This window comes from Anser cygnoides, chromosome 5, assembly GCF_040182565.1.
Source record: "Anser cygnoides isolate HZ-2024a breed goose chromosome 5, Taihu_goose_T2T_genome, whole genome shotgun sequence".
Lineage (NCBI taxonomy): Eukaryota > Metazoa > Chordata > Aves > Anseriformes > Anatidae > Anser > Anser cygnoides.
Window position 1 is genome coordinate 38,774,196 of NC_089877.1, and position 22,853 is coordinate 38,797,048.

Consider the following 22,853-nt stretch of genomic DNA (forward strand, 5'->3'; position numbering starts at 1 on the left):
CCCAGAGCCAGGTTGGGGACTGCAGGACCTCTCTTCAGGGGTTATGGGACCTAAAAGAGCTCTCTGGTAGACCGGGATAGCCCTACATCCATGCTATCCTGTAACTACCCTTCCTATCACATCTGTATGACAAGCATTGTCTCTTGTAAAGCATCTTATATTCAAGACATGCAGACTCTTGCAAGCCTGTTGCCCTGAAAAGGACCAACCTTTTGCTAAAACGTGCATAGGGTCTGGCACAAAAGAGCCCTACAGCCTGCTAGGCTTGCTATTGTCAAACAAATAAAGGCTGCAATGCATTTTTCAGAGGGTTTAGAAACAGAAGGAGAATTACAGGACAACCACTGGAGACTGCTATTGGATTGACACATCCTCTGCTCTTCAGAGATGCTGATGGAGAGATGTCTCAGCAGGGAAGAATGTGAAATAGTGGCTCTGCCAGAGGGATTTCTAAGGTTTCCAATGGCTGAGGGGAGAAGGCAAAAAGCAGTAGCTATATTGTCTGCAGTATCAACTTGACAACTGAAATTATAAAATAATCATTTTAAGAGAGATATACATAAATGCCTTGTGACACTGCAAAGTACGTTACAAAATATTAATAAAATAGCTGTCAGTTTCCTGAGTTGCTTTTGCACCAGTAATTCTCCCAGTGCCAGTTGCTGTATGTTTTTCTTGATACAATCAGGAGGAAAACAGCTAATGTGACATGACAAACTCATTGTATTAGAAGTCATCTCTGCTTTAAGATGTGTGTCATATGACTGAACACCCTACCCTGGGTACAATGCACCCCACAGTAAAATTGGATAGAGCTCATCCTTAAATGCCCTGCCAAAAGTGCTCCTAACAAAGGGCAACAAGAAAACATAATTCAAATGAGGGACATCTGTTCTCTAATGTTTGCAGATAATGACTGGATCAAGTGTCTGCATAAAGGATAATTATTTTCTGCAGATGGTTTGATCTGGTGTTTTAAACATTGTAAAAAATCTTTGTCCCAAAAACTCCGTAAAGTGTGTGGGGCTTTGCTAGTGTGAGACCTCTTTCCTGCTCTCTGGTACATTCTGTATGTGCAAGGGTAGCTAAAAGTATAAAGGATTAAAAAGTGTAGGTGTTAAAGAAAAATATTCAACCTGAACACATACAACACGTATTTTTAAGTTCTGGTCTTCTGTTTTCTTTTATATTACATTACTGGATACCCAAATAATTCTCAGTGTGAAGTTGTATTATAGGAGAGTGGCAAAATAAAACACGTATGTGCTGTGAAAAGGGATTCCCAGCAAATTTCACTGGGGAGTTCATTCCAAAATACAGTGTCACAGTATTGTTGATTCTCAAGCAGCCTCCAAAAGATGGTGCTTCCCTCAGAAACCTGGTGATCTCAAGCACGAATGAGCTTGCAGAGAGTCCTAGGATGTAACTATCAACCACCCGTAACACAGTTTTTTGGTAACAGGTGTCCAAAGCGTGTGGACACCCCCAGCAGATCTGTCCAGAGCAGGACATCCTTCCCATTTTGCAAATGGCTTGGGGGGGGGGGGGGGGGGAGCGGGACTACATTTCCCAGCGTGCCCCCGGGGGGGGCGGGCTGGAGGCAAAAAATGGAGGAGGGGGCGCTTCCGGGTTGGCGGCGGGGCGGTGCCAGCGCCGTGTGTTTACTTCCGGCCGCCCCGGTGCGCGAGTGGCGGCGCGGAGGGGACGCGGGCGCCGCGGGACGGAGCCGGAGCGCGGCCGGGAGCCAGCGCCGAGGGCGGCCCCGAGCCGCGGCCAGGCCCCGCGGGGACCTCATGAGCCGGCGGTGAGAGGGAGGCGGCGGCCCAGGGGAGCCTCCCGGGGCGGCGGGACCCAGCCATGGACTGGCTCATGGGGTGAGTGGGGCGAGGGCGAGGCGCGGGGAGGATCCCCCTCCTTTTTGGGGTACACCCCTCTTTTTTTGGGGGGGGGCACCCCCTTTGGGGACGGCCCCCTTTTGGGCACCCCATTTTGGGCACCCCCTTTGGGGAAACCCACTTTTTGGGGCACCCCCCACTTGGGACCGCTTTTGGGGGGGGGCACCCCGTTTGGGAAGCCCTTTGGGGGCACCCCCCTTTTGGGCTCCCCCTCTGGGGACAGCCTCGCCGCGCGCCCCCTCTGGACGCCCCCCGAGGAGGCTGCCAGGACGGCGGGGCGGGGAGCGGAGCGGCTGCCGGGCGGGCTGCGTGCGGTGGGGGTGGCAGCCGGGGCTGCGTCCTGCCGGGGCGCGGGGAGGGAGCGTGAGAAGGCGCCGCCGGAGCAGGGGCAGGGCGGCTTCTCCGGGGTAGCCCCGCGGAGCTTGAGGGGAGGAAGAGGTGTGGAGGAGACCTCACCTCGTCTCTCGAGTGGTTGCTGGCTGAAAGAGTGACTTTTCATCCCTTTTTCGGGGGGAGTAGGAAGGCCAGGCGTCGCGGGTCTCCCTGCTTCCTACCGGTTCAGCGATTGCCGCAGCATAAGGTTGTTTTCAGCCTAGAGGCTTGCCAAGGTTTAAGTGGCTTTCTGTGGGGAGGAAGAAGAGACCTCAGCGGAGATTAAAGCCAAATCAGAGCCACGCCAGGGGGCTCGGATGGCCTGGGATTAATGGTGCTAATTGCTTAGAGACAGGAGGTAGAAAGCACTTTGCTGCCGGTTTTAGGATTGAAAACCTCAGTACGGGAGAGGGTGGTGCAGCTGCTGAGAGTGACCCAATGCACTATCAGTGTATAAGGGAGGATAAACTTGGTTGCTGGTGACCTGTGCTTGGGTGAACTGTGAATAATTTCGCTCCAAAATTGCATGAGCAGCAAGTTTATGCTTCAGCAAAAGTAGCATTTCGGCGGAGCTCACTGCCCTTCGTTCTTTCTTTACGGTAGTTTGATCCTGTGCCCGAAAGTGGTCTTTATGGCCTAGGTTATGTGATGTGCCTGCAATAGGAGGTAAAAACCTATTTTGTCACAGTTGCTAGGCCTGGCGTGTTAGGAAGATGGTGTGTGTTGGCTCTTGCCTGCAGCTGAACACCAGTGAAAGTACGGCACTCGTTAATTACCTTCAAACGAGATGTGACCGGCTCTTGAGGCAGCAATACCAGCTAGGCTTTACTGGAAGTGCGTTCCCCCCAGTTTAATGGGGTGAGCGCTCGGTGTCAGCGGGGTAGATGTTGATGGCAGGGCTGTCCTCCGGCCCGCAGAGCAGCAGAAATGCAGCATTTGAGATGTGTGAGAGGCTCGGCATGCCGTACACCGCAGCGCTTGTGTCGCGGCCCTCTGGCCTACGCTATTTTTACGTGGTCTTAGTGAAAATATTCGTGTAAATGACGAGCTTGTTTTGCTATTTTTGATAACTAACACACGGCATAGGTGGTCTGTTTCATTTACTTTGTAAAAGTAAAAGCTGAAGTGTCAAAGGTCCGCTGCAATTACAGAGGAGTTGAACGCAGTACTTGTGCAAGACATTTGGATGACTCAAACTGTCTCAGTTACGCGGTCTACTTACTCTGTGTCAATTACATTGTAAAGCAGAAAAGAATCAAAACCGACTTGAGCCAAACTGTCAATAAAATATGTTTCCTTATGAGAAATACTGTGGGCTTCTTGAAGCTGCTGTGAAAAAATTGGCATTTATGCCGTGTTTTTTTTTTTTACCCAGAGTGGGTGGATCCATCCACGTGTGGAAAAAGGCTTGCCTGTTTTCCCCATTGTAATGGGAATGGATCCTGAGTCACTTGTACATTACGCGCTTGTTCTCAGCTATTTCCTGGTATGTTTCTTGCCTCACCAAAGCAAGTGCAGTGCTTGAGGTTTTCTCCTTTAAATCTGAGATGTATTTGTGGGGATTTTTTGCGGAGGGACATAGCAGGAAAGCAAAGCCTTGATATTTTGAAGGGGAGAGGGGAGGGAGGCCTGACAGACCTTTTCTTACCCTGCCCAAATTAGTGCTGCTGGTAGCACGTGTGTCTAAATGCAAACATCCTTCTGTTGTTTGTGGAGAAAAACTGAGGGCATTACTCTATCCTGGCTGAAGCTTGGGTCATGTTGCTCGCTCAGCCTTTCTTCAGCGAAAACTTCAACTGTTCCCGGCCCTTGCGTGGGAAGGGAAGGGCTGCAGAAAAACCTGCAGGGATCGCAGGAAAACAGGTTGCTCCCAGTAACCTCTCAGTCTGTGGCCGTTTCTTGCTGTTCCTCTGGAGAGCAAATTGCATTGGTCTGCTCCTTGGGCTTGTCACTCTCTCCTGGATGAGTATTGTCACTAACGAAGTACCTTGATCTTTATTGTTTTGTACTGCTCTGGTAACGTGCTGCTTTGTGATTACAGCTTCATGTGTGCTTGCTCACAAGAACCCTCCTTGTATGCCTCACGTTATCAGCTGGGCTTTCTTAGCATTCAGTATGAGAAACACCCTCTGTATTTTAACTGCATATTACTGACACCTTAACCTCCAAGTGCAAGTGTGTTAAATTAGGCAACAGTAACAGTTGCTTCTGTTCTAGATCTCTACCCTTCAAGCTCGTGTCACATTTATCCTATAGAAGATTTAGAGTGCGATCTGCTTTAGTCCTTGCTGGTCCTCCCCTTCGCTTGTGCCCTCTTGGGGAGGGGGAAGGGTAAGTCCTAATCATACTGCTAAGGGCAGCAGCCCAAGTGTTTCTGATTGCCTCTGAGTGCTTAATACACAAAAACGGAAGCTGGAGCTTATGAACAATGGTGAATTTATTGGGGATTAACAAACAGCTATAGGCTTACGTGGTCACACAGCAAAACTTCTCTGGGTGCTGCCTTCTGCTCGGCCAAGTGCTTCAAAATCCGGTCAAGTTGTAGGGAAGGAAGCTGAACAAGCCGAGCCGTTGGCACGTCACAGTACGTCCTCAGCTTAGCATCAAAATAAACCCCAAGTCTTCTCCGTGGTTGGTTAGTGTCTTTTACCCTTCTCCTGAGCACGGCCTTAATACTGCTGCTGAGGAAAGCCCATGGTCTCTTCAGTGCATTCTCAATTGAAAAAAAAAAAAGAGCCTTTTTTATTTTTCTACTTTTGTTGTACATAGAAAATATTTTCTAATGCAATTTAGCCTGAAAATCACTGTTGCTTAGTTGTTTTGGTCACCAGCATCTGAAAGGTCTATGTTACACTTTGAAATTCCGAAGTTTGTGTTACAAATAGCATTGATCTGCTCTTGAAGTTCACTGGAGCAACAAAGACAGGCATTGTTCCTTCAGCTATGAAACTGAAATCTCATAATTTGGTTTTAAATTTCACAATTACAAAGGAAAAGTATATTAATGGTACTAGTAAACCTGATGTGGCCTTAGTTAATCTTCAACTGTTATGTCTAATGCTATAACACGCTTTTCCTAATCAAAGAAAGATTGTGTACTGTAGTCTTTTTTTTTGAACTTTTATAACAGAGGAGAGAGGCAGGGTATTTTACTAACAATTGTCTGTTAAACATGAGACATTTTGGGCTACATCTGTACTATAACTGCAACCATGAGAACTGTAAGAGGTCAGCATAGTTGTGATGGCAAAAGAGTTTAATAGATGCATCTTAAACTGCAGAAGACACTCTCTTCCGGTTTAGGCTACTGGAAAAGCCTTCAGCATTTAGACCAGCCCTACGGAAAGGGACTGTTGGTGAAGAAAACGTGGAGGGGAGAATGATCTTGCATTTTTTGCTTTGCAAGCCAGCTTCTGTTTCAAAAAGCTGATGGCATTCCTTCTCAATCCTTACCTGAACACCTCTGAGCACAAGGCAACCTGTGCATCCTCCAGAAGTGAAATGTTGCCCCTCTGAACTCTTTAGCGCAGGTTATTTTGTGTTGTTGGTATATCACTATTTCACCTGCATCAGAGGACTGTGTTATTCTGGGATCAGAGTAAGATCTTTTGTACTCGTGGGCTGCAGTGTCCAGTGCTTTTACAGGTGGTTCTGGTACCAGTAAGTGCCAGCATCTTTATCCGTATGGCTTGGTTTCACTGTGGTACTCAGGACTTTCTGAGGTAGCTGCAGCACCTAGCAGCTTACTAAAAATAGCTGAACTTCTATTGTATAACAACTATTTTAACAGTAACTTTTTTCTTTTGGACAGCAGGGTGTCCAGCTCTGGGGGAAGGGGATTTAAGACACTAAGAAAATAAATTGTAAAGTTAGCATGCTCCCACTCCAGTGCATTATCTGTCTGCCTTTCTGTGCTTTATGGTGACTTGACAATGACCCACAGCTCCTTCCCCCTTACTTAGTGGGGAGTGGAGTAAAAGGGAAGGGGCTGTATGCAACAGGGATTTGTCCTGTCTTTGGTTTTTAAGCTGTAGCCCGTGCTACCCATGCTGTCAGCTACCCATAGTGTCATACCATTCACTGCACAGTTATCTGTTCCTCCATATGTTGTCCTGGTGACTTGGAAAGGAGGGCTTAAAAATGATTGAGGGTTATCTTTTTCTCATATCCTGGCCAAACTGCTCCCATATCTTTAGCTTTGAGCACAGTAAGAAAAGCAATGGCCTAGGAAGATCAGAAAAATGCAGATGGAAGAAGGAAGCAAACTCCTGGTGGGAATATTTGTGCCTGAAGACAGCACAAGCATCTTCAGTCTGCTCAGGTGCTCTGTCCAGCGAATGGATGCAGCTGTTTACTGAAAAATGTTTAATTCAATATAATAACGGCCTTCACACTTGCAAATTTATGTTGTCATGTCAGTCAATCCATTGCAAACGCCACAGATATGCTACCTAGTATAGCCTTCATCTCACCAGGACAGGTAACTGGGAAGTGTGTTCTGTAGAGACTGTACCGTAGCTGTGCAAATTGAATCTTTTAGAGTATGTGCTATGCTAAAGATTTTTAACAACACAAGAGAAGTTCTTTAGGTCTGCACACTGGCAGATTCTTCTTGTACAGAAGGCCTGTGTGTCATTGCATTTATTTCATTTAGGTGTAATTGTCAGGTCCCTAAAATAAAACTAGCGGATTTTCCACTCTTTTTTTGGATACAGGATTTTGCAGCATTATCCCAACAATGATTTTGAAGGGTAGAAGAAAAACAACACGAACACTGCTGTTTTGCTGTCTCCCATACTGCTTTTATGGCAGTGTCTTTAAGAAACTTCCTCATAAGGCCTTAGGACACTGTCCAGTTCAAGACACACGCCGGTGAAATATGAGTGATATTGTTATGCAGAGAAGTCCTAGCACTGAGCTGAAACAGCTGAGGACTAGAGGAGAAAAAACACACTAGTGTTGTAGTTCTGAGACAGAAAAAAAAAATCCCATATGCTAATTTACAGCTGTTAGGCTAAATCTTTGTTGTTTTTGAACGGGATGTATTAATTGTAAGGAATGAATCTTGTAGCGGGAGCAGTGAGAAATTAGGCTGTTTGCATAGCTGCTAGCTTGGCTGCTATGTAATGCAGTTGAAGCAAGAAGAGCGCTGCTGTCTGTGCCTAACAGACCTTTATATATGAAGGTAGCTGATCATTTTCATTCTAGGTACTGCTTGAAACTTCCTAATTATAGCAAATGTTGCTATAAAAAGGAAGAATGCTGGAAGTTCTTCAGCTGCTGCAGCCATGAGGAATGCTTCCCCCTTCGGTCCTCTCCAGTAAGAAGGTCTCCTGCCTTTATAAGGCAGTCTTTTCCCCTAGAAACTCTGCTGCAACCTCCCACCTATCCCAGCTGCACTGTGTAAAGCTATTCTGCTGTTCCACTGACCTCACGACAGGTGTTTCCCCTGCTTTGCATGCCCTGCAAATTCCTGGCTTTGTGGGCTGTTTTCCCTGCTTTGAAAGAGCTGAAAGTAGCTCGGAACCAGTAAAACAGACGTGTCCAGTCCCATTGGGCAGGAAATGTTCACATGTTCCTTATTTACTCCTATTTATAGGTGTAACCTCGTTACCTGTGGGATTCCAGGTTGTTTTCCCTAGATAAGTCTTAGGTCTGTCTGTGAGCAGTTCATGCTCAGCTCACTGCCAATGAGACTTCAATATTATTTCATGTACTCTTATCAGCCACGAGCCATACGTCTGCTAAACCAGTAGTTACCTGTCAAAACAACTAGCATAACATAGTCCACAGGTAAAAGAGTTTCTCTGTTAAATATTAACCTGTCAAATTCATACAGTGTATGTATAGTAGTGGAAAGGTGCTGTTTGTTTGATATCCCTGGAGACTCATATTCTTCAGTTGTAGAAGAGGCATCAGTACTGGCCAAGAGCCATTAAAACTGCTCACATCTGTTGCACCCTTATGGGTCTCTGGTTCTGAAAGGGCTTTGGTGTATTACTAAGAGTGTTGCTTTTCTGCCATGGTTATCTTTTGGTATTTGTTTTATGCTGCAGAGCCCTATTTGTGGAAGTGTCCTAGCATATTTAATTATTGAAATCTTGCATTTGTTGGAGAAAATGCCAAAGAAATCCTGCATTTTGAAACCTGTGTTACTTTAGCAAACCACAGAACTTGCATCACTTAGGCAGTTACTTGCCTTTGGTCAGTACAACGCACATAAATCCTGGTTTGATTTTGAGAGCATCCTTTTTCCAGCAAGGGTTTTATTTAGGGGGAAGAAGAATAGATCAGTCTCAAGGTTCCTAAAGTAAAATAAACAATTGACTTCCTTGGAAAAAGAGTTGAGTGTTCACAAAGGGTAGCAGTAGTTCTTCCTCATATATATCTCCATGTTACCTTCTCTGATTTTATGCTGGCATCATTATTCATGAAGGCTGGTAGGGTAAGATGCTCATCTGTCTGAAAACTAATCTGTTTTGTTTTTTTCCTCTTCCCGTTTTTCCTCTCCAGATTAGTTTTCAGCTAAATGAGTTCCTGTAGCCTGTTTGTGTAGCTGCGTGAGTAACGTTAATGGCACTAGGGAGCTGGTGGGAGCACAAACCTTTGGGAAGAAGAGGGATGCTCTTCTGGTGGCGGCAAGGCTTTAAATTAATTGAATGTAATCATGAAGTAATGTGATTATTAGTGGTAATTACTCTAAATAAGTAGTGATTTTCTGATGTATCCTTCTGCTTGAACTGTATGGAGGAACTGCAGAATATGTGAAAATGAGATGCTCTGCCTATGCTGGTGCCTTGGAGCAAGCAAGGAGCTCAGAGCTCCATCAGAGTGGCAGTCCTACGTTGGCACATTCACTTTATGGCTAAATTATAAAGACAGTGAACTGGATAGTTATATATAACTCAGCATTTATTATCTACTCCTCAGGTAGAAGAACCCCAATTTGAAGAGCACTAGCTCTCCCATGGGGTGAAGGTAGTGGAAGTTTGGGTGTCGGGCTGAATCCAGCAGTCTGCTTCAAGGCAATTTTCAGGAAGCCTGGTTCTCACACGCAGGCCTATGTAGCTTTGCCATATTTCACTGGCAGCTTCCATCTGTTACATCTACTGGATGTGGGCCCGGAGCAAGCATACTTGAAAGAGTAATAATAAGGGGCTGCAGTTTTTAGATAGCTGTGTATACAAGTTTGAACTCGGTCTTGTCAGATCTGCATATTCTGCAGTCACTGCTGACCTATTAAAGAACTTTAATGCGGTTCTCTGCTCGTGGAATGCTGTTGAAGGAATCTCGTGCATCGCTTTTAACCCATGTTCTGCCTTCTAAAAACAGGGATAAAGCTGCGAAATCTGCTTACTGGGTTCAGTTTCTAAATGCCTGCCTTAGCAGTTTTTCCACTGATCTTATTCTGCAATAAAAATGAAATTTTGCCTGTCTCCTTCAACGTAGGAAACTTTATAATGAATTATTTTGTTTTTGCAATCATGTTGTTGATAGCATTACTGAAGGCTGTTATATCAATGGGGCTACTTAAGGAAGAGCTGTTGTTTCATCACTGGCTGCTTCAGAAAGTTGCACTCTAGGAGCTTTCCTGCTCCTGAGGCTACGTGCGATAATTTAAGGTAATTTAATTTTGGAGTTAGAATGATGAGTGTAACTGTAAATGGCTGAACAGCAGAGCTATTATTTTAGCATTTGGAGGAAAAAAAATGGAAGTTCTGTCTGAAGTCATTATTTTTATTCTGTCAACCAAGAGAAACCAGTCACGGTGTGGGTTCTTCATCCAATTCACAAAACTGTTCATGACTGTGGAAAGAGGGACTACGTGGGCATTGGGCGCACTGAAAAATATGAAATGTATAAATTCTGATGCCTATAATTTGTCAAAGACCTGAAGAATGTTAGTCTTTCAACTGGAATCAAGACAGGGATGACTGTCATAGATCAAATTCTTCCTCTGAACACCGAGTACATCCATTAAGCTAAAAGGCAAGCATGCAGAAGAGTGTGTTTTTAACAACTGTCCCACGGCTTTGGGGGATAGGGCAGAGGCAGAGGGAGCCAGGCGCCTGAACTCAAGCTCTTTAGAAGTTCTGCTGCATATTTTCACTGTGCAGGTTAGAAAGGGGTGCGCTGAGAATTGTTGGCTTCGGTGGATCATTGCTGTTTCTTCTCTGTGCTGAAATGTATAGATAGCTGGCACTTTCACCTGGGAAGTTTCCTGGTTATTTATACATAGAGCACAGATTGTGTGTGAAGCAGGCTGTGTAGAGGCAGTCTTGAGATTGATTTTAAGGTTTTGTGTGCTTTTTTTTTTTGAACTCCATAATTTCACAATTTTAATCCCCCAGTATAGAATTCCTTTTGTATTGTGCCTCCTAAACCAGCAGAGAGTTGTTCAGGAAAGACTTTGTTCCGTAGAATGTATCTTAGCAGGCTATATAAAACTGGAGAGAGTTGTTTTTTTGCAACAAGGTGTTTTGTGTCTGCTTTCTGGATGAGACTACTTGGGCTCAGGTTGCAGGGTTAACTCCACGGTTTCAAGTTTGTGTCAGGTGTGATAAATAAGTAGCTCTCTTTCCAGTAAATCTTGCCTCTGATGATATGCAGGTGTTGCTGGGACTCTGGTCTGTAGCCTTCATGATTGCTGGGGCTTACAGAGTACTAGTGTGCGACTGCTTCTCATGGCTTATAAGAGGAACAAGCCCATATTGAGGGTTAGGAACTTCTGTTAGACCAGGAGATGTCCTGTGGGAAGGAAGAAGCAGCATCGGGGTATGCTTGTATTGCTTCTTTATGTTAATAGACTGTCTTGAGCAAAACCAGGTTAATGCTAAGCTCTGTGTTGGCTGGGGAAGTCTTGCCTGCTGATGTAGCAAGGACTGGTATCTTTAAGGAGCTGACCAGCCTACAGTCAGAAAGCCACAGGTGGGCTCTGCCATTGCCACTACTAAGGTCATGTAAATCTCTTCTAGGATAGCAACGAGATTACAAATTGGAGTATTCGCATGTTCTGGTTTATCTAAAATCCTCAGATATGCCTTATCCCTCCCATGTCTTAGTTTTTGTTCTGCGAGCCACCCTTTCTTGGTTTATTTGTAATCTCTGGCTGGGGTGCGTGTGCTAACCTGCAGCCCTGGCACACTTACTGGTCTCGTTGCGTCTCTTTTTTGTTTGTCAAGGCAGTGACGTTTCCTCAAACCAGCATCAACTGATCTTGAAGGTTTGAAAGAAGTTCGGCTGGTAAAAGATGAAAAGAAGCAGCAAAAATGATAGGAAAGCCTAATTGCACTTGCTGGATCTTGCCCAATTGTAGTCTTAATCTTGCAAGGCAGAGGGTTTGTTGGGTGCCCCTATGCTGCTGGCTTTTCAGGCATGAAGTATTGTTTCTTTCTGCAGTGTTCCTCTTGTGGATGGGCATGTAGCAGTAGTTCTTATTCTGCTCCTTTCTCATTTGGTTATCATGATGTTGTTGATTTTGAGCAATTTTTGAAGGCCATCCTGACATTTCAGTTATTTCTGATATATTTATTAATGTTTCTCTTTAAGTATATGATGGGCTTTTACTACAAGGTCTGGCAGAGCACAGGCTTTTGCTTAGATTCATTGGTGCTATTCAAAATGCTGCCTTGGGTTTGCATTCTGATAGCCCCAGAGTGTCTGCGGTGTGGGTTTCTCTCCTGCCCCACCCTGCTGAGTGTGGCACGAGTCGCTTGAGCCTGTTGAGGCTTGAGCAGGTGGTGTGAACTGCGATGGAAACTCCTCTTTGAAAGGGGAGATGCTCTGTTAGAGCCTGTAATGCTCTGCTAGGTATTTGGCTTCAAGCTTATAGGCAGTGTGCTTGGCTTACTTTTTAGAAGGGTGGCCTTCTGGTTTTTGCATTGCTCTGTAAGGGTATTTTTGTTGTTTTTAAAATGCTTGTGTTTCAGGCAGGATGTGCCTAGTCATCTACTGAAATGCACACAGCTGTTGCTGTATGAGGTATAACCTTCCAGGTGGGTACAATATTATTCACATGTGCACAGGCTTGCTTTTTCTCCTCATTGTTAAGAGAATCAAGGCTCTTGTTTAAGTCAAGTACATCTTGGTTTCAGGTGGAGTGAAAGCTTATTAGGTTGGCTGGTTAGGAATACTTAAAATTAATTAATCATCTTGTTAAGGGAGGCTTATTTTCTGTAGTTCTTGAAACACAGGCAGTAAAACCACTGCCTTGAAGGATGAAGTCACTTGCTGGTTTGCTTTTTCAGCAGAAATGTGAGTAGACTTTTTTTTTTAAGTAAATAGAATAAGAAACATTATTACTTAGATGTGTTAAATTCCTGTTTTCATACATTGTGTTCTAAAAAAATGGTCTCTTATTTTCCAGTTGACAAAAATGTCCTGAGAAGGAAGTATCTTTGTAACAAAACCAGCCTCAATGCAACACGTTGGTTCTACTTGTTAAGGGTGTGGTGGCTATCCTGAGTGTTTCTGAGCCAAGTCAGAAAAGTCAAATAAAAGGATGTTGAAGATTTCTTTGGGCATCGCAAATTAAGCTAGCATGGAGGTTGCTTAACTTCTGAATTACAACTTCCATGAAGGTTTTAATGTGTTTTAACAGCTACAGTTCAAATTCATTCTTTACACTTAATTTGACTTTCTGTATAGAAGAGCATTTGTACAACCAGAAACAGTAAAAAGGAAGCAAGCCTGAGAGTGCATGAGGGATATCACCAGAGTAATGGTTCACGGTGTGAAGAACAACAGCACTTGCTTTTAGAGCAAGCACATAGAATCTGAGTAAAGAGGAAGCAAATACAGGAAGAAAAGTGCTTGTGTGTATAAGGCTTTGCTAGCATGCACATCATCGCTTCTTAGATGGGTATAATAAAGGAATAGTAATGAGTTTCTATTATCACAAAGACCTTGATAGCTTTGTAAAAATGCTGCGTACAGTAGCATCGTACACAGAATCATTACCTGTAATTGAACTGTAGCACAAAACTTGGATCCTGGGAATTCATACATGCCTGGATCGCTGACCTAAAGGAGCAATTTATCGTTCCTCCAGATAAATGTCTGTGTCCAGATTTGTCACAGGTGCCCATTTTAGAATTGATGCTTGCAGCATGCTACCTGAGTTTCACAGAGTGCTGTCTGCATTGGTGTCTGGTGTGGCTCCTTAGTTGCCTGTGGCGGTGAACTTTATTGCCTTCCCTTTAATCCTAATGCCAATAGTTCCTGTCCCATGGTTTGTATATAATGCATTTGTCTAATCATGGGCTTAGTGTGCTTTTATTTTAACATGTGGATATGGTTTCAGCCTGTCGCTTTACAGACAAAGGTTCTAGTCCTAGGTGTGCCAAAAATCAATATATGCAATTTGATGGTATCACAAGTCAGGCTGAGAGATATTGCTGATCAGTCTCAAGAGCTAAGAAAGATGGAGAAGCACAGGTGTCTTGTAAATGCTGTGAGATTTGAACCTGAGGGCACCCAACCACCAAGTCAGTCAACGTGCCCTTTGTGGACTGCACAATATGTGAGAGGGGAATAAAGCTTTTATTTTTTTCCTCGAGGGCTTGATTTGATAGTGTGATGGAAAAGTAAATGTGATTGAGCTGAAGTGTGCAACTTTGTGCTGAATTGTACTCTGCTGTTTCCTTGGAAGTTAGAATTTAGTAACTGCTCTATGCTTGCTCTCATTCTTATGTTGATTGTAGAATGATTTGGGTTGGAAAGGACCTTACAGCGCATCTAATTCCAGCCCCCTGCCATGGGCAGGGACACCTCCCACCAGCCCAGGCTGCCCCCAGTCCCATCCAGCCTGGCCTTGGGCACATTCAGGGATGGGGCACCCACAGCTTCCCTGGGCAATCTGTGCCAGGGCCTCACTGCCCTCTGAGTGAAGAACTTCCTCCTAACATCCAATCTAAATCTGATAAAGTACTCTAGAAATCCAGCTGTGTGTCTGTTAAACGAGCTATGGAATAGTACGTGAGTCTTGAAGGAGGTCAGAGGCTCTCGTAATGGAGGAGCCAGGCTGCGTGTGCAAACCAAACTACCTGCAGCTTTCTGTTCCTAGCAGAGGGAAATGTGAAGGTGCAATTCTTTTTCCTTAATCCTCTTAATTCTGCTATCCGCTATTCTAAATCCCGTATTTTTTAAAAATGGTGCATGCAATGTTACTAGCTAGATGGGGGGGATAGTTAACTTTGCCTGCTTGGTATTGCTGAACAAACAAAGTAGATTCTGTATTAGCTAAAATAAGAAGGGTAATGCATCTTTGCTTTGGTGTTAGAGGCAAAATATTGCATTGTTGCAAAAGGACGTTGCCAAGATAGAGTTTCTCAGAGTCAGCGGCTGACTTTCCCCTTGTTCTTTTGCTAGCGTATGCCCAAGTATATACACTTTTTATATTGAAAAAAAAAAAAAAAAGGCAGGACCAAACAACTGTGGGAACAAGTAATCCAAACTGTATCCGTGTTTCCACTGAAATAATAATGTGGCTGCTTACAGGAACTATCCCCTGGCTCTTTTCTCTACAATCCCTGGAGACCAGTGAAGTGGGTGGAGTGCACAGGACACAAAGCAAAAGTATTGTAAGATAAACCTGTCCAAAAAGAAGCTTAATCTCCAAGGAAGACAATGGTTATCATAGAGTCACGGGCTACTCATTAACTGGGGGTTGCTAAAACAAATATTATTCTAAGGTGACAGCCATCCACAGACTTGAAACTGTTACTTTCCTTTTTAATCTCACTTTGGATTTGTTTCTCTGCACCAAGATTTTGGAGTCTAGGGGAAGAATGACAGTGTGAGTATCACAGCAGGCACTGTCTCAGACCTCTAAAGAAAGAATGAATTCTCCAATATGCTCTGGTTACAAAATCAAATCCAGAAGAACTTCAGTTTAACTAGGTTCCAAATAAATTCTTGTTCTGCTTCATCATGTGGAAAAGCAAGTTCAAAAATGGGGGGAGAATCAAGGCAGAAGTGACTTTACAAGGCAATTGACTTGGCAGCATACTTTTACAATAAAGAGCAATTTTGATGTCTTGCATAACAATAGAAGGTTGGAATACTAATGCTAGGAGGAATTCTTGTGTACAGCGCCATGTTACACTGCAGGATTTAAATTATGAGATTGAGGTAAGTAGTACAGCTCTGTAAAGATTAACGACATTAGCAAGGGTATCAGGAGCTGTACGAGCTAGGACAATACTGGTTTTTAGTCTATGCATCAAAGCTGAGCAGTCAAGAGCTGGGAAGAAATTTCTCTTGGGATATGGTGTTGGGCAATTAGCTTTGTTTTGAGAGATTTATAGAGTCTTCTGAATCGCTCCAGTGTTGGCTGTTGTCAGAAATGGAATACTGGGCTTGCGAGGCTGTTGTTTTGCATTATGTATGGTTCCGATGCAGAGGTGGATAACCAGAATGTATTGACAAAATAGCATGGTAAAGATTTATCTGTTCTTCTGTTTGCAAATACCTCCCTTCAGCTTCAACAGGAAGTTGAAATGCTTCATAAGAATCTGATCGTTACAAAGGGACAAAAAATAAAACTTCCTTTTACAATAAGTTCTCTAACGCTCATTTCTAATACCTGTTCTTTCTACAGAAATACTAAATATGTTAATTGGTGATTTGATTTTAAGTTTGAAAAACTTCAGGAGGTACAAGTGGAATGCTTTTGCTCCTCCTTTTTCAGTCTGCTTTTTTGCATTTGTACTTCCATGTTACCTCTTACAGAAAAAAAGAGATCAATTTCTTCATCTTTTTTAAGTGAATGCTCTTTGGGCTAAAGTGAACGTTGTCTGATTTATTTTTCATGAAGTCAGCCATCTCTTAAGCATGTTTCATCCTTCTGTTTATTTAGAGGCCCTGGCTTGCAGCATCTAGTTCCTAAGGATGCTGAAGTCACGCTCTTTCTGGTATTTACTGTTCCCTATTGTTGAAATGTCACCTTTGGGACCTTGGCTGTCATTAGACATATGTTAATCGTTGTACCGACTTATAATGATATTGATAATGCAGTGATAATGAGGGGAAAAAGACAAAATTGGTTCTTGGGGGGAAAAGACATGAAATTCTACAGAATGAGAAGCATCCCAGGATGCTAACATTGAATCGCTGTGGTGCTCTCCCTTTATTACTAGCTTTTTAGAGGTGAAAACACACCAGCTTTTTTCCTCATGCCAGAGAAAGAAGCAAGAATTAAGACAGAGTCTGTTTTTAACATTGGCAAGAATGGAATGTAAACACAGAAACAAGACCACTTGGATATACATATATATATGAGCTACATTATCGATCTGCTGTGTTTTTTCTAATCTGTAACTGCATGCTTTTTTATTATAGCTCTTTCTGAAAAGCACGGCCGCTTGGATTGGGGTTGTGTTTTCAGAGATGCCAGATGGTACATTGACCTTCGTCTTCCCCACTTGAATCTGTAGTGCTTCCTGAACAGTTGAAATACTTAAAGCTTGTATGCTCCTCTTGGGTATTCTGAGCTGAAGCTTTAATAAACTTCTGTCAGAATTTGAAGGGTTGAATTCAGTCTATGGTAATTTTGAGATTTTTTATTTAAGATTTCAATATAACATTAATGTTTAAGCAGAGTTTCTAATTTTAATCCTTCAGTAGGAATTACTTTAGCATCTGGAAGCATGGAACAAAAAGGTCGTGGATTGAAGGTGCTTTTCCTAAATATAATTGCCGCTTAAAATTCACTTTTAAACACTAAAGTGAATTTTCTCCCCCACAGAAGGGGAGGATCCATGGTAGAAAAGAATCATAATTGCTGTTTTTTGTCTTATTAGGTGCATGTTTTACTTTTTTTTGTGTATGTGCAAGAGAAATGTAAGCATGTGATCTAAATATACCTTGTATTTTTAAAGCTTTATGGCTAGTAACTTGCTGGTTTAGTAATTCCAGCTTTATTTTATTTATGTGGCGTTAATGCAGGAGAAAAGTCTTGTTTGGGAGACATAAATAGTATCTAAGTAGATGAAGAAAATACAATTCTGCTGGGTACTCCAAAGAGTGATTGATAACAAAGCCAGTTCAAACAGCTGATCAGCCGAACGTTACCTCTGATTTGTTGGTACCATGCTGAGGATAAATCAGGTTTGTTTAGTGGCTGGAAATGACCTTTTTGTGTTCCTTGGAACCATTTTCACTCAAGGCTTTTGAAAAACCACTGCTCTTCCTAGGCTTCGTTCTTTAGTTTTAAATCAAAATGTTGCAAAACCATTGTGTACACATTAGTGTATGCATAGGTTTTAGCTAATCCGATGCAAATTCTCCTAACTCTGTTCAAAATGTAACTGCAAAGTATGACGGTGGCCAACACTCATCTTACACTGCAGCTCTGTCCGGTGGGGTCCCTTTTTCTTAATACAGCAGAACTTGACTAGTTTAGGTATTGTATTCTCCAAAATCTCTTGGAGAAGATTAAGCGCTTTATCTTGCAATTAGATTCTTCTAAAGAATGACCTCATCATATGCCACGGGAGCAAATGAGGCTGTAGCAGCTCGTACGAGCCTGTATTATGAAAAGCTCCACGGCTTTTATAAGTGCTGCCTCTCCTTCATCCTTTTTCTTCTAGCAAGTTTAACTTCTACCAAAACAAGTCAATGAAGAAGTTGCTGATAAATTCTTTGGATAATTTGGAAAATAGTTTACATGTGGGAATGGAAGGAAAAAAAATAAAGTTGAAAATAATGCCTGCTTCCTCAGATGCACTGTGGCAGCAACATGTTTGTAACCTCCATGTCAGATTTCAGTGTGATACATTCTGTTAAAAGAAAAATAAGATTATCTGGATTTTTAGCACAGCTATGTCAAAAGAAGGGAATGTGACTTTCATCGGGGAGAACTATAGCTTTCTATTGCTCCAGTTTCTTCCTCCAGTAAGTTTACTGAGGACAACACTTTTCTCTCTACACATTGCAATATTTAAAAAGTATAACTGATATTTCTATGGGCTGTGAGCCTTTCTAAAGGCTGATCTTAAAAAGTTGATATGTCTATCTGCGTTAAATTATAGCTGAGTGTTCTTAGTGTTTTAGGTGCTGCAGTAATTAAATTTTTGTGTTAAAGTTGGTATGATTGTGCATATGCCACAGTAGCCTCTGGTTCCTTCAGTTCTCATTACCCTACCTGTGAGGGAGATATTTTTACCCCGCGTCTGACAAGCGAATACAAATTTATTGTGTGTGTCATTGTCATAGCTTCTTTGTCGAAGCTTGATATGAAGAGAACAAAAGAAGGCTAGGGACCCTAGTGAGAATGCTAGAGAGGGATTAGCAGAGCCTTGTAGCTATGGAGTTAAGCTGGGCTTCTGTTTTCACTGCCAATGACATCTTGATTTATGCATACTGGGGATGTTTTTAAACAGAGAACCAGTGGGAAATAAGGCAGTCTGCTTCTAACCCTTGTTTCCTGCGGGGCTTCTTGGCTTTGCCTTCCGGTTAGACAACAGCATCAGGAGCATACTGTTGTCATTCTTCCTCTTACTGCTGGTTGTTTGGTTTGGCAGTTATGTAAAGCTCCAGGCTTGTGCCTGCTCTCCCCTTTCCCAAATCTTCCTTGAAGATGGAAGTTGGGAATGTGCCTGCAAAAAAACCTACTGTGCACGTCCTGTTTGCAAGTGGGGGTGTCTGCTTTGCTCTTGCGCACCTGATGGAGTTGGAGGATGCTAAGGGCAGACTTGTGCATCTTCAGAAATGGCACAAGAGGTTAGCAACCAGCAAGATAATTCCATCTCAGCTATGAATGTGTAGCTCTCTAGAAGTGTTTTGTGTTATATCTAAGTTATCTCAGTTGTGGGTCTGTGTCCTGTCGTTCCCCCCGGACGCGTATTTAGAGAAAGGCAGTCCGAAAGTGGTTTGAATATTCAAGCTGTCATTATGAAAAACTCCAACCACCGATCAATTTGCACAAACACAGAGAGCAAGCAGCAGCCTGGAACAGAAATTTAAATTTCTCCCTTCCTCCTGCTTTGCTTCAGTGTTTGAAATGTGCAGAAGGCCGAGGTGAGCTGCCCAGCCGAGCTGAGAAGGGTTGGCCTTGCTACTCGGTGCACCTAACGTGAAGGCAAGGCAGCTTCCAGCACCGAGGGAGCGTTTCTGAGCAGCCTCTGCCCGGTCACCTGCTAAAACAAGGGTGTACTTTGTGATTGCAATAGCATAGCATCCCTTTGCTGACACGCTGAAAGAGGTTTCAAGTATTTCAACATCTGTTCGCTAAAAATATGTTCATGATTTTGCTTATGGGTTCAATACGAAAGCGGGATGATTGATGGAAGCGAAGTATTACAAAAGAATGGAAATAAAGTATTACAAAAGAAGGAGCTTTTAAGCTGTATTGATGGTGTTTTACTAGGAAGATGACTAGAATTAACATCTAGCCCAGTCTCAGTGGTCTCTGGTAGTAAATTGCTAATACAAGCTACTGATTAGGATCTTCCTTTTCAGCAAAACAGTATTGCTTCATCTTCTTTCGTAGACTACTGTAAAACAACCTGTTAGCCTAGTGTAGTTCCAGTGCTGATAAAAAGTAAAAAATGCTTTCATCTGTGGAAAAAGCATGCGAGCATAGAAGCTTTCCTGGCCCTAAAGTGGTCTAAAACAATAAGGTTATTTTTTGCTGAATCTAGCTGCAGTTCTGCAGTGAAGTATGGATTTCATCATTTGGCCCTTCCATGGTGTTTGTGTTGCACATTTTTAATACTTTACCTCAAATTTGTTCTGTATTGCCTGGAAGCTGTGATTTCTGTTCTGGTTGAGATATGCTGAAATTTAGATAGTATTTTTTTTCCTTCAACAGTGCTTGAGGTTGGATGTACTGAATTATATTGCGAATTTATAACGTTGCCTATTTTTTTTGCTTAACTGCCTTTTTTTTTTCTGTTAGAAGATCCTATTGAGAATATTTTCCATCATTACACGGGAGAAGTGGTGCTAATGTTTGTTTTGTCACATAATGAATAACTCTGCTTTGGAAAGTTCCTCTCCCTAATTCCCATCTTTAAAGCCTTTGTTATGGTTCTAATTAGTAGGTATTAGCATATGTATCAAAATGCAGGATGTTCAAGTACTTATTTGGAAAATTAAATGCTAGGTTTAGCTCGTCATTCTGTATCATTTGGATTTATATTGAACAAAACATTAGCATGCTGAATTATGAAAGCTATAAAATTATGGCATCAAGTCAACATCAATAAAAACCTGTCTCCTACATGGCTATTCCTCTCATAGTATCCATGAAACTGGGCAAAAAAAAAAAAAAGTAATATAACAGAGTAATATTAAAAAAAAAAAGAGTAGTATAACAGCTATTCTTCGTGACTGAGGGTGGAGGAGGTAAATGTGGAATTATCAGTGTGGAGTTGGAAGTGTGAAAACACCCAAGTGCTCCTGGGGTGTTGAGAGGGAGGAGATGGGTTCCTAGAGATGTGCTCTTCTCACTGCCCCAGCTGCCTGCTCCCCTCTATTTGGGCAGCTCACGTGCTTGAGGGCTCTCATTAGGATCCTGGGATTGATGCAGGTTACAACGGATGGGAAGAAAATAGCGTTGAGGTTTAACTGGGATGTGTTCCTGATGCAGTTCGCGGTGGTGCTGCACAAATCCCTCTGCCTGGCGGAGGGGATGGTGTCGGGGGGACCGAGTGACTGGGGTGGTGCACAAAGGGGGCTCGCCTAATGGCTGGCTGGGTTACAATTTTTCTGTTTTGTTAATATGGCCACCCTGCTTGGGTAAATAGAGTAAAAGTGCCAGGGTAATTCCTGAAGCAAAGCCGGCTTTCGGCTTGCCAGGTATCCCACTAATTGCTGCAGGTCCCATGAGGGTTTGTGGTGGTGATTTGTACGTACGTGTGTGAAATTTTTTTCTGGAACTGCTAATTAGGTTAATATGTTTTAACAGATGCTATAGCACACTTTTCATAAATGTAGTTTTTAGCTGAGATCTGGCCTTTCTAACCTGATTATCATTGTTGGAGCTGTCATTTGTATGTCAGCTTATTTTCTGCTAAAATTAGACTAGCTCTCTTTTATGTTCAAGTTGCTTTGCTACAGTAAAATGAATGCAAATCAGACACATTCTGTATCGTGTCTTTTGTGTTCCGTCACCCTCTGTGGTAACAGCCAGCAAAGAGCTCAACTCCAAGTTATGTTTCTCGTGTTAATTTTTCTGCTGGCATAACGTTTCCGAACTGGGATGTGTGTATCCTGGGAGTGGACAGGAATGGGTTCCCTTTGTGGGTAGTCAGATGCTATCTTTTGGTAAAGGACTGACTTTGATAAACAATGCGCACAGCCCATTGCTGAATGCAGCTGTTATGCACAAGATTTGGTTTATTAAATCTGTGGTTATAGAAGAATAATGGTAAATGTCCTCCCTCTCAGAGCCACAGATGGCAAATCCGTGCTGGTCTGGGGACTGAAGAGAAGTTAGGATGCGCATCACTTTCTACCTATTACCACGTGCTCCCAGCCAGGCGTTTTGTGATGTGAAAATCCAGCATGGAACTTACAAACCAAAAATGCCCTTTACTGATAGAAAATGACACAAAGTTCTTAACTAAAACCAATTATACCAGAAAGTTCTCAGTTCGCTTTCTTTGTCAGTTATGCTTTGGTTCACGTGTGACTCACTGAGGATGACTATCACTGCGTTCAACCTGAAGTTACCTAGCTGCTGTTCAGCATATATTCGCTCCTGTGACTCAGTGACTCTATTCACTCTTAAAACTTCTGGTTTGCTTGCTGTTTTTGGTAATGCTTGCTCTTGCAGGGCGCGAGAGGCAGTGTGTCGATACCCTTGTTACAGGAGCAGCCATGCAGTGCCTGGCCCCAGCGCTTTAAGGTCCCTGCGAAATGCAGCCGTGGAGGTTTATCAGCAGCAGCTGCTTTTGTGCCCTGGACGGATCCATCTCGGGTGGGGGGAGAGAGCGGGTGGCTTTTAGAGATTAGCTGGTGACAGTTTTGCCTGGGAAGTGTACCAAGCGCCAGCAGAGCTGCTGCAACAGAGATAGGAGGGGGAAAGGGACGGGTGCGAAAAACACGAGCTCTACTAATCTTTGTGTCAGAAGAAGCCTTCAGGATTTGGTTATCTGCGTGTGGGTCTAATTGCTGCCTTGATTAGAGGAGTGCCTAACACTTCCTACAGCTGTAAAGATCTGGCTGAGCTGTTACAGCCGTTTGGACGTGGAAGGCCTAGATGAGGAGTCGGAGCAGCTGTGCCCTTGCGGCGGTGAGAAGGAGGCTGTCTGGTTTATTGGATTACCTCTTGTCAGATCATGGCCATGCGTGCTTCTTAAATCCCTTGGGATATGGAGGGAGTGCCATGGAAGGGATGGCTTATTTCGGGTAAACTGATTTAGACGACAGTCCGTTTGCATCATGGCTTTTCTGCCGAGAAATGGTGGGATGCTTCATGAGAGGGTAGCATGAAATGGTCACGTCAGGTGTTGCGGTTTTTTGTGGGCAGATGCTGCGTGGCAGGTATGAGGTGGGCAGGGGGCCTCCAACAGCTTGGCTAACTTCTTCACCTGTTGTTTAACTTCAGGAGTGGTGGGGGAGTGCTCCCTTTTGCTGCTG

The 22,853-nt window shown here is 43.3% G+C and overlaps 1 protein-coding gene across 2 annotated transcripts in view; it reads left to right on the forward strand.

Moving 5' to 3' along the window:
• The first annotated feature begins 1,725 nt into the window (after window positions 1–1,725).
• MOB2 (MOB kinase activator 2) overlaps window positions 1,726–22,853 on the forward strand; it is a 112,477-nt gene continuing 91,349 nt past the window's right edge. Inside the window, exon 1 of one of the 2 annotated variants that reach the window (XM_048066558.2) lies at window positions 1,726–1,874. In XM_048066558.2, coding sequence (XP_047922515.1) covers window positions 1,858–1,874 — 17 coding nt within the window. In that variant the 5' untranslated portion in view covers window positions 1,726–1,857. Of the gene's footprint in view, window positions 1,875–12,502; window positions 12,522–22,853 lie in introns of those variants that run through there. The other variant, XM_066997951.1, reaches the window with a different exon arrangement.